Raw genomic sequence first — 16,631 nt, 5'->3', positions numbered from 1 at the left:
TGTCCCTTCTCTTGGCAACAGTTAGCTAGCAGGAACTTCAGTCTGCTCAGGCACACAGATCTATGCTGGGTACCAGGAAAGGCTTGAACAGGGTAGATGGCCTGTACAAAAAGAGGTACTTTAGGAAAGGCAATATGGCCAGGAAACCAACTGGAAGTGTATTCCAATGGAACAGATAGGAAGAATCAAAACTGTAGACAAAGGATCCTCCAAAACTGGAATTAGAGAAAGACAGGTGATAAAAATATTACAAAGAAAAACCTGGTAATACTTGATAACTGGATGGGTAGAAGAGAGACAAGAATAAGTCTATGTGTACAAACTGGCTGCTAACAGAAATGTGAAAAACACAAAGAGAACGATAAGAATGAATTTTGACATGCTGAAATCCAGGGACAGTGGGACATCTAAGTGGCAACAAAAAGCTGAACAGGACCGCACAAAGGAGAAGTCCACCCTGTTCCCCGCTGCATCCCCCATTACTCCTCCCACAGAGGAGCACTCATGAAATATCTTCTGAATAAAGTATTACGATCCAACCCAAATTCCTCCACCCCATCATCAAGGCTATCATGACTCTGCCAAATGCCTTGATGAAATTCATACCCACTCTCTTTACTATATTCTTGCAGGTGCCACGCAACCCTACTGAAGAAAGAAAGGAGCTCAGTTTCATGGGAATGACTTCAATAAACCAAGCCTAACCCTCCCAAAGGTACTGATCATGAACTACCTAGAGGGAAGTTACACATGTCAGGTTCAAAGATTCTGTCCTTGACACTGCCCCATTCAGTCACTTTAAAATGTTTTGGTTGAGGAATACAAAGCTTCATTATGATCATTTATTTATTTGAGTTATGTGTCAGGCACCCACACATAGGTATGAATTCCTAAAGAGCTTCCAGAAAGATCAAAAATAAAAAATCAGCTCTGACAAAGTTATGACTGCAAAGAGCCTGTTATATTCTATAGAATTTCAGAAATGATTAACAGCATAGGTGAGTTTGATTTTGGACTGTCCAGTATCCATTGCCCTTGATCTGGAAACAGTACTTCTTTTTCCTGTGGCAAAATGCTCCCAGCCCACTCTCAGCTCAGTGGTTTGGGTAGGGCCGCACAGGTGGGCACAGGACCGTGTCCAGTCAGTCAACACATTCTTTCTCCCTGGTTACAGTTTGTGACTCAGGGATGGACAAGACCCAGGCCTAGGTCACTCAGCCTCGTCCATGTCCTTGGCCTCAGTGATTGATTTCAGGATGGCCACTTGACCCAATTCGGGTCAGTAAGAGTTAAGACCAGGACTTTACTGTGACCGCTAGAAAACAGACTTGCTCTTTTCTGCTGGGACTGCTAGCAGTAAAGATGCTGTGGAAACTGGAACTACCACGGCCACCTGTGGCACCAAGAAATGAAGTCAATATAGATGAAAGTGGAGTCAAAAGGCAGAGATAGAGTAGATCCTAATGACTCTGATCTGGCCATATCTAAAGCTAGCCCTTCTGTGGATTTTTCAGTCTCTGGGCCAATAAAATCCTATTTTTGCTTAAGCCACGTTGAATTAGATTATGTCCTTTCAGTGGAAAGATTCTTGGCTAATCTAATTGCCCAAGCAGCCTTCACTTTGAGAACAAATTCAGTAAAGAGGCAGTCCCTCCACTTCTTTTGCCCTTCTGTTATTTTGCTATATACATAAGACAAAAATAGCCCGTGTGAAATTTTTGCTTAGGAACTTATAATTGCAACTGAGGACACCAGAGCTCACTTTTTTCTAACCTGTCATAACGTGAGCGAAACAGAAAGATAAGCAGGCTGCATAAGCTATACTGGGGACAATCTGAGCTCTAGTCAGCTTGTCACAAACACTGTGAAGCTAGATTTATGCTGTAGCATTGAAGATGCCACATTCTAAACTGCTGATGTGAGTAAAAATCCACGGTGCAGAATGTGATGCTGGGAGATAACAAACAGCAGAGACTGCGAATCGAACATTCTATAAACAACAGCAAAGAGCATTAGCTCCCAGGCTGCAATTGCAAGAAACTACAGGTATAATTCCCTAACCCTTTGCAATGCCAATTGCAAGCATCTGCAAAGAAAAACACATGGGGAGAAAAAGCAACCTGTCCCACAAACACAGCATGAATAAATGGTATGGAGGAGAAAAAATATGCATAAGCAGTTTTGTGAGTGAACTTTTTTCTATTCAGGGCCAAGCCCTGAACTTCTATATTCTTAATATTCTTTTCATTTGACTTATATTTGATATATACGACAGGTTGGGATAGTCATTCTACTTATGTATGTTTTCTGTCTCCCCACCTAGAGTGTGAGCGCCTTGAAGTCCAGGACCTTATCTTTCCAGAGCTAATACAGTGTCTGATACAAAGTAGATGTTCAGAAAATGTTTGTTGGAAATTATCAAATGTTAAACACTCAGGTAGCGTTGAGTTGACTGCATAATGAATAATCCTGCCTTCCTTGTTTAAAATTAATAATAGTTACCATTTACTGAATAGCTCCTATGTGCCAAATGATGTGCTAAAACCTATATATAAATGATTTAGCTCACTTGTTTGAACGGAGTTTATCCTAACCAGGAAGTACAGCTAAATTAAGAGGAAAGATCATGCTTCTTCCTTACTCTTCCCCGCTATCGTACTTAAACAGAAATAGAACTAATACATGAAGGTTCAGGGTGACACATTTTAGCTCAACCAAAGCAATATATTCTACAAGGAGCAGAGCTTTTCTACAAAGACAATGGGCTGCCTCTGGAGAAACTCGTTACTGGAGGATACCAAGTAGCATTTCAATTAGCCGGGACATCACAGAGTGATGCGAGCATGGAAGGAGATGTTAATATGGTCAACCAGAACTAGGAGAGTGCCCTGAGCTCCACCCATAAGCCCGTGAGTCTGGAGAAGTAGTTGATGAAGTGTGAGCAATGCCAGAGCCTACAATTCCTATCTTTCCTTATCTATAAGCCTAGGCTACCTCCCAAGATACACTACATTCCCTTATGTTTCATTGTCTTAAAATTTTTATAATGTTGGCATTCATCTGGTCTAGGAGGTAGATCTGAGTGTACTTTTGGTGTCTAAACATGTAGCAAAGCACAGGACTGTATAATATAGGAGAAAAAGTAGCAAAGTAAATAATCCCCCTACTACCACGAGACCTTGACTGTGTCCCTTCCCATGCTGTCATACTGATTTTATAGGCTATGTTGTAACAATGAAAAGGAACAGAAATTGAGAGAAGATTGCATAAAGCTTCACTGGGATTTCTTTGCAACTATTTAAGTCTTAATCAAAAATACATACCTCTAAGACAGGTTTGAGGCATCGTAGTACAAAATAGTACCCTTAGCTTGTTTTACTTCCAGCTCTTTGACTGCTTGATAATGACTAAATCTCCCAAGTGGCTGTTGGCCAGGGAATAGCACGTATAAAGGTCCAGCAGTAGAAAAAGCAAAATGGGGTTGGCCTAATTTGAAAAGATACATACACTCCAGTGTTCACAGAAGCTATCTGCAATAGCCAAGACATAGAAACAACCCAAGGGCCCATCAACAGGTGATTGGTTTAAGAAGATGTGGTGTACGTGTGTGTACACACACATACACACACACATGCACACAATGGAATACTACTCGGCCATAAAAAAAGAATGAAACATCGCTATTTGTGGCAACATGGATGGATATAATATCAAATATTATATGATGTCACTTGTATGTGGAATCTAAAAAAATAATACAAATGAATCTATATACAAAACAGAAACAGACTCACAGACATAGAAAACAAACTTACGGTTACCAAGGCGGATAAATTTGGAGTATGGGATTAACAGACACAAATTACAATGTATAAAACAGATAAGCAATGAGGGTTTACTGTACAGCACAGGGAACTATATTTAATATCTTATAATAACCTATAATGGAAAATATACATATATATATGACTGAATCATTTTGCTATACACCTGAAACGAACACAATATTGTCAATCAACTATATTTCAATTTTTTTAAAATGGGAAACTGGGAGAGATTCAGAGTGGCTGAAACTCAGACTATAAAGTGAGGGAGTAGAAAGATGTAAAAATGGAAAGAATAGCAAGGCCAAATCAGGAAGAGCCCCATTAAGGAATGTGTGATTCAAACTAAGGGCAGCAGAAAGTCACTGAAAGACTTTAAACTGGGGAGAGAAATGGTCAGCTTTGCATTTCAGAAATCTTGTTTCAATTACTACATAGATAATAGATTGAGAGGGAGGAGAGGAAGAAGAGTTAGGAAGCTGTTATAATAACCCAAGCAAGGGAAGATGGTGGCTTAGACTGCAGTGGTAGCAGTGGGATTAGAGAGGAGTGGACAGGTTCAATAAATAACTCAGTAAGTAAAATCACCAGGACTCGGCAATGGGCACACATGCAACATGAGGGAAAGAGAAGAGTCAAGGATGATCTTGAGATTTCTGGCACTGTGAATTGGGTGGTGATGGTACTATACAGTAAGAGAAACACAGGATAGTGGGCATGAGGGAATATGATTCAGTTTGGAACATGTTGTGTTGGAGATGAGCATGTGATACCCAAGTAGTTGACAGGTCTGAGCTGGAGATATAAATGCTTATAGCATTAATAATAAGGTACTCATTACCATACAGACCATTATTGAAACCATGGGAAATGCAATATTATTCAGAGAAAATGTATAATCCAACCCACAAGGTCAGGGCAGGAGTCTGTGAAAAGGCAACAATACCTTAATACCTTACTATTACAGTTGACACTTCACAGCTTACAGAGGGCATCGCACCCTAAACTAGATTAGGTCGATGTCTTGGAATATAAGTGAAATACAAATTCATCCCTGTAGGAAAAGTGACCCCCACTGACCCAAATATAACAAGCGGATCAGAGGTCTAACAACCCATCACAGCCTGAGAGCATCCGAAGGTGCGGATTCTAATACCATAACACTTACCTGTGGACAAGGCCTCCTCCCGAACCTCGACCTCACTGGGCTGATGAATATTCCAGGATGTTTTGGGAAGTGAAGAGATTTCCTCAGGCGATGCTAATTTCACCATATCCATGTGATTGCTCTGGAACTGGTACCGTGGAATAAAGCAGGTTTTGCCTTGTTGGAAAATGTCCTTGATGATCTCTTCTGTCTCAATTTCATCTTGCATGCTCAGAAAGATGGAGATTCTTTTGGACTTTTGATATTGACTATGGGTAAACACCTAAATGGGAAATGATGGCGGTTATAATTTCCAAGTTTATACTTTTAAAAACTAGTGGCTGCCCTTAACAGCTTTAACACTTTCTCCCTTTTCTCTCAGCCTTCTCCAACCTCTTTATCCAGAAACAAACAAACAAAAACAGCAGAGTAGTATATAATAGGTCAAATAATACTGCATCCTGAAGCCTGACTTTAACTTCTGGACCCAACACTTACTTCTCTGATCCCTTTACACTTCTCTGGCACACCTACTCTGGCAGGTGTGACAATTCATTAAAAAGTCACTGTGAGGGGCTTCCCTGGTGGTGCAGTGGTTGAGAGTCCGCCTGCCGATGCAGGGGACACGGGTTTGTGCCCCGGTCCAGGAGGATCCCACATGCCACGGAGTGGCTGGGCCCGTGAGCCATGGCCGCTGAGCCTGTGCGTCCGGAGCCTGTGCTCCGCAACGGGAGAGGCCACAACAGTGAGAGGCCCGCGTACCGCAAAAAAAAAAAAAAAAAAAAAAAAGTCACTGTGAGGCCCTGCTGTCTACATCGAGAATTCCAAGCTTGAACTCCACCTACCCGTTCTAGCAGACTTCCATCCTGTCACCCACTTCCCCAAGAGTCTCTTCTTTATTTTAACACTGAAGCTCTCACAAGCTTCTTTACTCCCTGGATAGTCAGCCTTCTCTCCTGCCAAATTCTACCCATTTAAGCCCAACTCAAGGCCTAACTTTTCCTGACTCCTAGAGAACCCTTACTATGTTTAGAGTCACTATACAACCTAACAATTATGTATTGTCATAAGTTGATTATTAATTGTTTGGTGTGCCCTAAATGTAACATCCTGGCCAGTCTGTAAACTCCCTGTGGCGGACAACATGCCATACAGTTCTCTTAGCTCTACCCACCTCCGTCCCATCTGCTATAAGCTCTTCTGTTCATATGAATGTTAAAATGTTCACAAAGATGGAAGGTGGGGGGGATCCTGGAGAGGCAAAGGCCCTCTAAAGCAAGCACCATGTTGTAAAGAAGGTGCACCTGGGGGAAAGCATCCCTTTGTACTCAGTTTAATTAATTAATTAATTAACTTTTTGACCATGCTGGCATGCGTGATCTTAGTTCCCCGCCTAGGGATTGGACCCGTGCCCCCTGCAGTGGAAGCACGGAGTCTTAACCACTGGACCGCCAGGGAAAGTACCCCCTTTGTACTCAGTTTAATCATTCATGAGGCAGAAGAAAAGGGCTGAGCTTTGCTCACATTAGAAATTTTAATAATCTCAGAACTTCCCCAGTCTCAGAAGTTAGCTCTTAGTTCCCTTTTTTTTTCTTCCTTTTCTGTTCTTCCCCGTTCTCCGAGCTAAGAAGGAAAAGTTACTGCAGAAGTGACTTATAGGGCTTTTCTGGTGGTGCAGTGGTTAAGAATCCACCTGCCAATGCAGGGGACACGGGTTTGAGCCCTGGTCCGGGAAGATCCCACATGCCATAGAGCAACTAAGCCCATGCACCACAACTATGGAGCCTGCACTCTAGAGCCTGTGAGCCACAACTGCTGAGCCCATGTGCCACAACTACTGAAGCCCATGTGCCTAGAGCCTGTGCTCCGCAATAAGAGAAGCCACCACAATGAGAAGCCCACGCACCACAACAAAGAGTAGCTCCAGCTCGCCACAACTAGAGAAAGCCCGCATGCAGCAACGAAGACCCAACGCAGCCAAAAATAAATAAATAAATTTATTTTTTTTTAAAGTGACATAAATATGAGTGCCAGAAAGACACAGGCACAGAAAGTCAAGTTATTCCTAATAAAAAGGGACACAGAAGTTAAGTAGATAGAGCACACCAAACCAGTGCTAAGGAAGGAAGTTTACCTTTCCGAGCAGTTACATAGCTATTATCAGGCCTGAAGTGGGCAAAGCAAATGGAACTGTGAAACCCAGATGTTAGGCAGATCTGAGGCTTTTGGCACCCAAGTACTTTCTGGGAAAGTTAAATGTCTATCTTGTTCTGTTTAAAGCAGAACACAGTAAATCAGAAGCTGAATAAGCAGTAATAAACATCAGTTAAAATTCAGTGTGAGACTATGTATACACACTTATCTTTCTTTCTTCCTCAAATCTCATTTATATGACAGTAAAAAAGCACCAAAAAAGAAAGCCATGATAGCACTGATAACAAGAGGATAGAGATTTGACTAGTTTCTGCAAGACAGAGTGGATGGGACAGTATTTACAGACAAAAGAGCAGCAGATTGCAACACTTGGGGAACATGGATGCAGGTCAGTCAGAATCCATTCTTCCCATGGAATTCCAAAGTGACTAAAAAAGCAAAGGAAATCCCCATTAGCTATCACACCTTCATTCATAAATATGTACAGACAGTAATGGTTCATCAAACATTTTAGAAAGCCAAAACACAAATTAGAAGGATTTTTTAAAAGGAGAATTGATATAGCCACTATGGAGAACAGTACCTTAAAAAACTGAAAGTAGAACTACCATATGACCCAGCAATCCCACTCCTGGGCATATATCCAGAGAAAACCATAATTCAAAAAGACACATGCACCCCAATGTTCATTGTAGCACTATTTACAATAGCCAGGACATGGAAGCAACCTAAGTGTCCATCAACACAGGAATGGATAAAGAAGATGTGGTACATATATACAATGGAATATTACTCAACCGTAAAAGGAATGAAACTGTGCCATTTGCAGAGACGTGGATGGACCTAGAGACTGTCATACAAAGTAAGGCAAAAAGAGAAAAACAAATGAATGCATATATGTGGAATCTATAAAAATGGTATAGATGAACCTATTTGCAAAGCACAAACAGAGACACAGATGTAGAGAACAAACATATGGATACCAAGGGGGAAAGGGGGAGGGGGTGGAAGGAATTGAGAGATTGGGATTGACATATATACACTACTATGTATGAAACAGATAACTAAGGAGAACCTACTATATAGCACAGGGAACTTTACTCAGTGGTCTGTGGTGACCTAAATGGGAAGGAAATCCAAAACAGAGGATATATGTATAAGCATGGCTGATTCACTTTGCTGTACAGCAGAAACTGACACAGCAGTGTAAAGCAACTATACTCTAATGTAAATAAATAAATAAATAAATAAATAAATAAATAAATGAAAATAAAAGAGGAGGTGTGGGGAGCGATCCAACAGGAAAGTGAGATAATTATAATTCAGAGAACATGGATTTTTAAAAATTCTAATTAGCTTTCTCAGACAAGTTCAAGAAGATAGATGCATCTATAAAACAACAACAGGCTGCTTTGGAAAGAAAGCAATCGGAGAATTAAAAAACACCTGGAAATTAAAATTAAGATTACCAAAATTAAAACAATTCAGGAGAAAGCCTCAAGTAGGGGAAAAAGACAAAGACGTGGGGAAAATGAGAAAAAATGTTAAGAGACATAGAAAATCAATCTAGGATTTTTACTATTTGATTAACAGGAATTGCAGAAAGGAAAAGAAGTAATCAAAGATATAATAGGTAAAGATACCAGTCTTCAGATTGAATGGAGGTCATGGATGCTGAGCAGAACAAGGAAAAATAATTTTAAACTTGAAATTCAAACTCTCAATCAGGTAAAAACATTTCCTAATGTATAAAGTATTAAAAAGTTTACCCTCATAAATATTTTCTCCCCAAAAGTTACTTGAGAATACAATCTAATAAGATAACAACAACAAAAAAAGGGGCTTCCCTGGTGGCTCAGTGGTTAAGAATCCACCTGCCAATGCAGGGGACACGGGTTCGAGCCCTGGTCCAGGAAGATCACACATGCTGCAGAGCAACTAAGCCCATGCGCACAACTACTGAGCCTGCGCTCTACAGCCTGTGAGCCACAACTACTGAGCCTGCATGCCACAACTACTGAGCCTGCGCTCTAGAGCCTGCGAGCCACAACTACTGAGCCCACATGCCACAACTACTGAAGCCCACGCGCCTAGAGCCTGTGCTCTGCAACAAGAGAAGCCCCCGCAACGAGAAGCCCGCACACCCCAACAAAGAGTAGCCCCCGCTCACCGCAACTAGATAAAGCCTGCACACAGCAACGAAGACCCAATGTAGCCAAAAATAAATAAAGAAAATAAAGAAAAAGAAGAAGGGAGAAGATACTGGATTCAAGAAACAGCCCTAACTTAAAAGCAGAGAAAGAGGAACCCCAGGGCAATGGCTATAGCACAGACTCAAAGTCGACCAGACCAGAGGGAGCAGTGGACTAGAGTGCTTTCAAGAAGAAAGTGGAGGGCTTCCCTGGTGGCGCAGTGGTTAAGAATCCGCCTGCCAATTCAGGGGACATGGGTTCAAGCCCTGGTCCAGGAAAATCCCACATGCCGCAGAGCAACTAAGCCCGTGCACCACAAGTATTGAGCCTGAGCTCAGAGCCCACAAGCCACAACTACTGAGCCCGTGCTCCACAGCAAGAGAAGCCACCGCAATGAGAAGCCCGCTCATCACAACGAAGAGCAGCCCCTACTCACCGCAACTAAAGAAAGCCTGCACGCAGCAACAAAAACCCAACACAGCTAAAAATAAATAAATAAAATAAATTTTTTAAAAAAAGAAGAAAGTGGATTTATTTTAACAAACAAAATGAAAAAGAATCTATTGATCTATTGATAAGGCATATTCTTATTTTGCCAAAAAGGAAAAACAAAGGCAATCAGAAACTTGAACAGAGAGCTAAATTAGAAATTTATACTCCAAATAGGAAAATTAAGAACGCCATAATTTTGAGCAATTATAAAGCATAAGAAAAAAGAAAGTATTTGATATTAATACTTGAAATATTCCCCTCCTAGCCACACACATCTAGTGACATTGAATTGTATATCCTTTTCTTACACATTCAATGATACAATTTGGTTCTGTAGTGAACACTATATATATAACCACAATACTGTAAATAATATTTACTTGAATTTCAAGTTTGGAAATCAGGCACAGAAAATGCTCAGTAGACTCATTATAGTTACAGAACAGAGCACAAATATTATAAAAACTTGGCAATGTAAATATAATGATACAGGTGTCAGAAATTGGCAGATAGAATGGAAAACAAAATGAGTACTTGGCACTAATTTCCTCAACTTATTTGTTGAGGAGTCAAGATATGGCATAAAGTATAATTTGTTTACCATACATTACTTTTCTGATAAACTTCTAAATTATTAAAAAAGTGCTGTGTCAATAAGAATAAATTTGCCTTTTTTTAAATTATTGGGAGAAAGGCATCATTTAATACCTTTATTGTATTGAACATGCACTATGGCAAAACACTGTTCTAGTCCCAGTATGTTGATATTTTGGGCTTTGATCTATTGGTTGGTCATGAAGCCAACAGTGGGTTACAATCAGCAAATGAAATAGAAAATATTAAAATTCGTTGCATATAGTAAGAGTTGTCAAACACCTGGTTGTGAAACAGATTTCTTATATGAGTACATTTATTTGTATGGAGTAAAATGTATTTATTACTGGGAGTCATGGGTCTGCTTCTGAATTTTTCTCTCTCTGATGCCAGCTCTCAGTTGTCAATCTACTGATATCAGTGGTTCTGTCTCTATATGGCTACTATTCCCACCTGGAGTGTTTTTTTTATTCTAATCTACTATAGACAAAGAAACTAAACTGAACTCATCTTTATTGTCCCCATGCCCCTCCAAAATCTGCTCCAACTCTTACCTTCCTTGTGCCTAGTAATGTTCAAAACCCTTTATCCCCAGCTCTAAAGTTTGGAATCATAGGTGACTCCCCTTTTCCAGTACTCTCTAATCTCCATCCAGTTAATTGCCAAGGCCCGCTGATTCTCACTACATAGTCTCCCATTTACCTGCTTTTTCCCCTCACCTTCACTGCCCATGCCCTTGTTTACATCTTTGTTACCTCTCACCCAAATTATCACAACAGCTCCTTACTGGTCTCCATGTATTTTTTTCTCATTCTTCCACCCCCAACCCATTTTCCAAAAATGCTGCCAATATTCTCTTCCTAAAGGATATATCAAAAATATGTAAAGCACTCAATGCATCCCTTAACACACTTCTTTAACCTTCACAATAGGTCTTCAAGGATGACATTATCCTTTTTACAGATAAGGAACCAGAGGCTCAGAAAGATTAGAGGACTTGTCCAAAGCCATATGCAGCTAAAACGCAGTGGAGCCAGATTAAATCCAGAGCTAAAGAGTTCCAAAACCCATGTTAAATTGTCTTTCCTTCTCTTGCCAAAATATTCCTGCACATATTCACTCACCCTATCTTCCCTTCACCAGACAAAATTCATCTTGTACTACAAAGTATTTCTCAAACATCTCCCTATAGAAAGAAAGCCTTCTGATTCCCCCTCCCCTAAGCTAGGTTTCTACAGCTTTGGTGTTTACCTTTACCGTATATCTCAAAGCACTGCAATTCTTTATTCACACGTCTGTTTCCTGTTGAAGACTCTCTGCTCCTTCAGAGCAACAATCCTACCCTAATATTTATTTATTTGGCTGCACTGGATCTTCAGTTGCAGCACGTGGGATCTTTTAGTTGCGGCATACGGGTTCTTAGTTTCAGCACGCAGGATCTAGTTCCCTGACCAGTGATCGAACCCTGGCTCCCTGCATTGGGAGCGCAGAGTCTTAACCACTGGAACACGAGGGAAGTCCAACAAGCCTATCTTTTTCATTCCTACAACCCAGTACATAGCAAAATATGGCCCACAGTATGAGTTCAGTATATGTGAATTAATTAGTTAAATTTTAAGCACCTAGAGAGTAAGGATAAGATCCTATACTTCTCTACATCTATTAAAGCAACTAATGCCTTCCTCATATAGCTAAAAATACTGAGTTTGAATAAATAAACTAACATCTGCATAGATCCCCTCCTGCACACCTATGTATATGAAGAGGGGAATGAAATGCTTGTATTTGCTTTACTGCTTTAACCCATAGGAACCTTGAATTTGAGAAACTAATGTTTGATAGACTAGTGAAGGATAATTAAGAAATTCTTACGGCATATCTAATTTAAGGGACATCAAGGAAAAGAACTCCCATGCTAATTTCCGAATATAACATTGGTATCTATGTCAGAGACAGGATGCTGGGGAAGACGGATCATTAGTTTGACTTAGAATTACTAACATTTACTTATTTACGGGACATCAATTTTTTTTCCCTCGGGCAGCCAACAAAAACCAGTCTCCCAGACATCTTTAGCACACGCCTTCAGGACAGGATCTGTCCGCCCTTTTACTGATATGAAAACTGGCATTACATGAACTTGTATTATACTACAAGGTAGTATATAACAAGTCAGTCTGCAAAAGTAACAAAATCGAGGTATTATAACCAACAGGCACGAAACTGGACTCATTCCCCTAATTTCTCTCTTCTGCTTCCTATCTTCTTGGGCAGCCTAAGTATGAGAATCAGTTCTTTCATTAATTCAAAAAAGCATTTAAGGGCTTCCCTGGTGGCGCAGTAGTTGAGAGTCCGCCTGCTGATGCAGGGGACATGGGTTCGTGCCCCGGTCCGGGAAGATCCCACATGCCGCGGAGCGGCTGGGCCCGTGAGCTATGGCCGCTGAGCCTGCGCGTCCGGAGCCTGTGCTCCGCAACGGGAGAGGCCACAACAGTGAGAGGCCCGCGTACCGACAAAAAAAAAAAAAAAGCATTTAGTGTTCACCTACTGAGTGATAGGAGAAGGCTAGGCCCTGAGGCTACGGAGACAGGGCTCTGCCCTCCACAGGCTCAGTGAAGGGCTTCCATCCTTGAGCATCTCTGCACCCCATTTTGGGCTCCCTCGTCTGAAGTAATTGCATCTTTCTCTGATCATTTTACTGCCATGACTGGACTCTAATTTTTCTTTTTTTTTTTTTTTTGGTCGCGCTGCGTGGCATGTGCGATCTTAGTTCCCCGACCAGGGAGCCAACCCGCGCCTCCTGCAGTGGGAGTGCTGAGTCCTAACCACCGGACGGCCGGGAGCAAGTCTCCTGTAATTCATTAAGACTCACTGAAGGCACACTGGCGCTCAGGTGTCCGCCCGTCTTACCCTCCAGATCTTTCTGCTCTCACGCTGCTCTTACCTCAGCATTCTGTCACCCACTTCCATCCTCTCCCTCACAAACCCCATAACTCTCCACGGCGCGATCGCCCCCTGACACTGAGGCCAACAGCGTCCCAACACCCACAACAGGACTTGCGCGCGCTGAGGGGAACACTGCGCGCCCTCAGCGGACGTGCGCGCGCCGGGCGGACGTGCGCGCGTCGGAGGCCTGCGCCTGCGCACATCCGCAGGCCTGGAGGCGCCTGGGCCCGGCGTGACGGTGGCTGTTGTCGCGTTCTCCCACCTTCTGGGCCAAGAGGCGGGACTGGCGCAGCCGCTCCTCGGCGCTCAGCGCCCGCAGACGCCGCTTCAGCTCGGCCCGCAGGCTCCGCTTGGCGCTGCTCACGGCCGCCGCCGCCATATCGCGGGTGCGATTCGAGTCCCGTCCGCAGGCCGCTGGGTCCGCTGGCCCCGGGGAGTGTCCGGGCTCGGCCGGGCGCGCCCCCCGCTTCCGGGTCGCCGGGCGCACCACGCCTCCCGCCCTTGGTACCCGCACTACGTGCAGCTTTCGCGGTCAATGTACGCCCCTCCCCCAGCAAGTCGAGGGCAGCCGTGACAGATCTGCACGCCTGACCTCCCTGGGCCGGCGGTACTACTGGAAGGAGTTCTATAAAGACTCAGGATTCCCTGGGTGCCACGTGTCGTGTAGTACTGGGGCTCTCTGGGGCCTGAAAAGGCAAAGGCAGGCCGAATAGAGAAATCTACATGATACACAGTCCCGTTAGCTAAAGGGAAGATGACTTCAGTCTGTAATAACGCCTTCCTCTTTTTCTTTTCCAGTAGCTGGGAGGGAGCTGGTTTACTGCCGATGGGCGGGTCAGATGCTTGATGAAGCAAGTGATTTTCTCTTACTATCAGCATGTCTCTTCTGTTCACCTCTGGAGAACTCAGGACTGAAAGTTAGTTCATTACAGGCTCAAGGTCCAACAGTATTTTCGCTGTAGAATAACTGGAACTTACTATAAAAGTTCTGTTCCGGGACTTCCCTGGCGGTCCAGTGGTTAAGACAACGCTTCCAAAGCAGGGGGTGTGGGTTCATCCCTGGTGGGGGAACTGAGATCCCACATGCCGCATGGCCAAAAAAATAAAATGAAAAATTTAAAAAAAGTTCTGTTCCTTCAGAAACAGAAGACTTGAGGAAGTGGAGACACCAAGAATTTTTTTCTCTTGCAGGGCATGTGACCTGGATTGGGAAGAGAGAGGATAGTAGCTCAAGGGAATAACTAGGCGTGGAGAAAGGGTCAGTAATCTGATGAAAAGGTGAGAAATTTAATTATTCGGTGGATAAAGAAAATAAACTTTGAAATTGTTGGAAATTTAGAGAAAATATAGCATGTCTATGTGAAAGTTTAATAAGTTTTATGTCAGTAAATCAGCTTTGCTAAAATGTGTGTGGAAAAAGAAGCATTGAAGAATAGCTAGGAAAACGCTGAAAAAACAAAAGACCGCAGCAGGGAACTAGCCTTTCCAGACACTGAAACATATTATAAAGGCTCTATAATTAAAACAGTGTGGTACTGCCACTTGAATATACAGTGGACCAGTGGAATAGAATAGAAAGAACAGGAGACATAGAACAGACTTCCTAGCCTCCATAATCACATAAGCCAATTCTTTATGTTCTCTTTCTAGATAGATATTGTCTATTCTGTATCAATACATACGTATATATATATATACACATACACATATACCAGGAGATAATATTAATAGGAGATATACTATCAGGTATATATAAAATATAAGGTATATATATATATATCCCATTCGTTCAGTGTCTCTGAAGAGCTCTAATACAGATTTCTGTATGCTAACAATGAATAATCTGACATTTTTTAAAAATTCCATTTACAAGAGCATTAGAAAAATAAAATACTTAGGAATAAATTTAACAAAGGGAGAGTTAAACTTGTGAAAGCTACATGGCATTGTTGAAAGAAAGAAAACCTGTATAAGTGAAAGGACAGCTCATGTTTATAGATCGGAAGACTTAGTATTTTTAAGATAGCAGTACTCCACAAATTAATCTATAGAATCAATACAGTCCCTATCAAATTTGGCCTTTTTGCAGAAATCAATAAGCCAATCCTAAAATTCATATGGAAATGCAAGGAACCCAGAAAAACCAAAGCAACCTTGAAAAAGAACTTTCCAACTTCAAAAGTTACTACAGAGTTACAGTAATCAAGACAGTATGGTATTTGCTTAAAGATAGATAGGAAAATGTCATAGAATTGAGAGTCCAGAAATAAGCCTTTACATTTATAGTTGATGGGTTTGTTTTTTTTTTGACAAAAGTACCAAGATAATTCTATAGGTAAAGAATAGTCTTTTCTAACAAATGATGCTGGGACAACTAAATGTCTACATGCAAAAGTTAACTCAAAATAGATCAAAGACCTAAATATAAGAGCTAAAATGAAACTCTTGGAAGAAAACATAGGCATAAATCTTCATCACCTTGGCTTCGGCAGTGGTTTCTTAGAACACCAAAACCACAAGCAAGAAAGGAAAAGTAAATTGGACTTCATCAAAATTAAAAACATTTGTGCATCAGGGGCTTCCCTGGTGGCGCAGTGGTTGAGAATCTGCCTGCTAATGCAGGGGACACGGGTTCGAGCCCTGGTCTGGGAGGATCCCACATGCCACGGAGCAACTAGGCCCGTGAGCCACAACTACTGAGCCTGCGCGTCTGGAGCCTGTGCTCTGCAACAAGAGAGGCCGCGAGAGTGAGAGGTCTGCGCACTGCGATGAAGAGTGGCCCCCGCTTGCCACAACTAGAGAAAGCCCTCGCACAGAAATGAAGACCCAACACAGCAAAAATAAATTAATAAATTAATAAACTCCTACCCACAACATCTTAAAAAAAAAATTTGTGCATCAAAGGACACTATCAAGAAAATGAAAAGGCAGCCTACAGACTGGGAGAGAATATTCACACAAGTCATATATCTGACAAAGGACTTGTATCTAAAATATATAAAAAACTCTTCAACTCAGTAATTTAAAAAAAAAGATAATCCAATTTAAAAATGCGCAAAGGGGCTTCCCTGGTGGCGCAGTGGTTGAGGGTCCGCCTGCCGATGGAGGGGACAAGTGTTCATGCCCCGGTCTAGGAAGATACCACATGCCGCGGAGTGGCTGGGCCCGTGAGCCATGGCCACTGAGCCTGCGCATCCGGAGCCTGTGCTCCGCAAACGGAGAGGCCACGGCAGTGAGAGGCCCACGTACCACAAATAAATAAATAAATAAATAAACAAACAA

The 16,631-nt window shown here is 42.1% G+C and overlaps 1 protein-coding gene across 2 annotated transcripts in view; it reads right to left on the bottom strand.

The window, feature by feature from the left end:
- MTHFS (methenyltetrahydrofolate synthetase) overlaps positions 1 to 13,803 on the bottom strand; it is a 57,741-nt gene extending 43,938 nt beyond the window's left edge. Inside the window, exons 1-2 of one of the 2 annotated variants that reach the window (XM_060097494.1) lie at positions 13,612 to 13,803; positions 4,993 to 5,254 (exon numbers count right to left, since the gene is read on the bottom strand). In XM_060097494.1, coding sequence (XP_059953477.1) covers positions 4,993 to 5,254; positions 13,612 to 13,728 — 379 coding nt within the window. In that variant the 5' untranslated portion in view covers positions 13,729 to 13,803. Of the gene's footprint in view, positions 1 to 4,992; positions 5,255 to 13,347; positions 13,450 to 13,611 lie in introns of those variants that run through there. The other variant, XM_060097495.1, reaches the window with a different exon arrangement.
- Positions 13,804 to 16,631: the final 2,828 nt, after the last annotated feature.

The sequence above is a fragment of the Mesoplodon densirostris genome, chromosome 4, assembly GCF_025265405.1.
Source record: "Mesoplodon densirostris isolate mMesDen1 chromosome 4, mMesDen1 primary haplotype, whole genome shotgun sequence".
In the NCBI taxonomy this organism is placed as follows: domain Eukaryota; kingdom Metazoa; phylum Chordata; class Mammalia; order Artiodactyla; family Ziphiidae; genus Mesoplodon; species Mesoplodon densirostris.
Note: the sequence above shows the minus strand (reverse complement) of the source record. Positions and strands in the feature narration are given on the sequence as shown.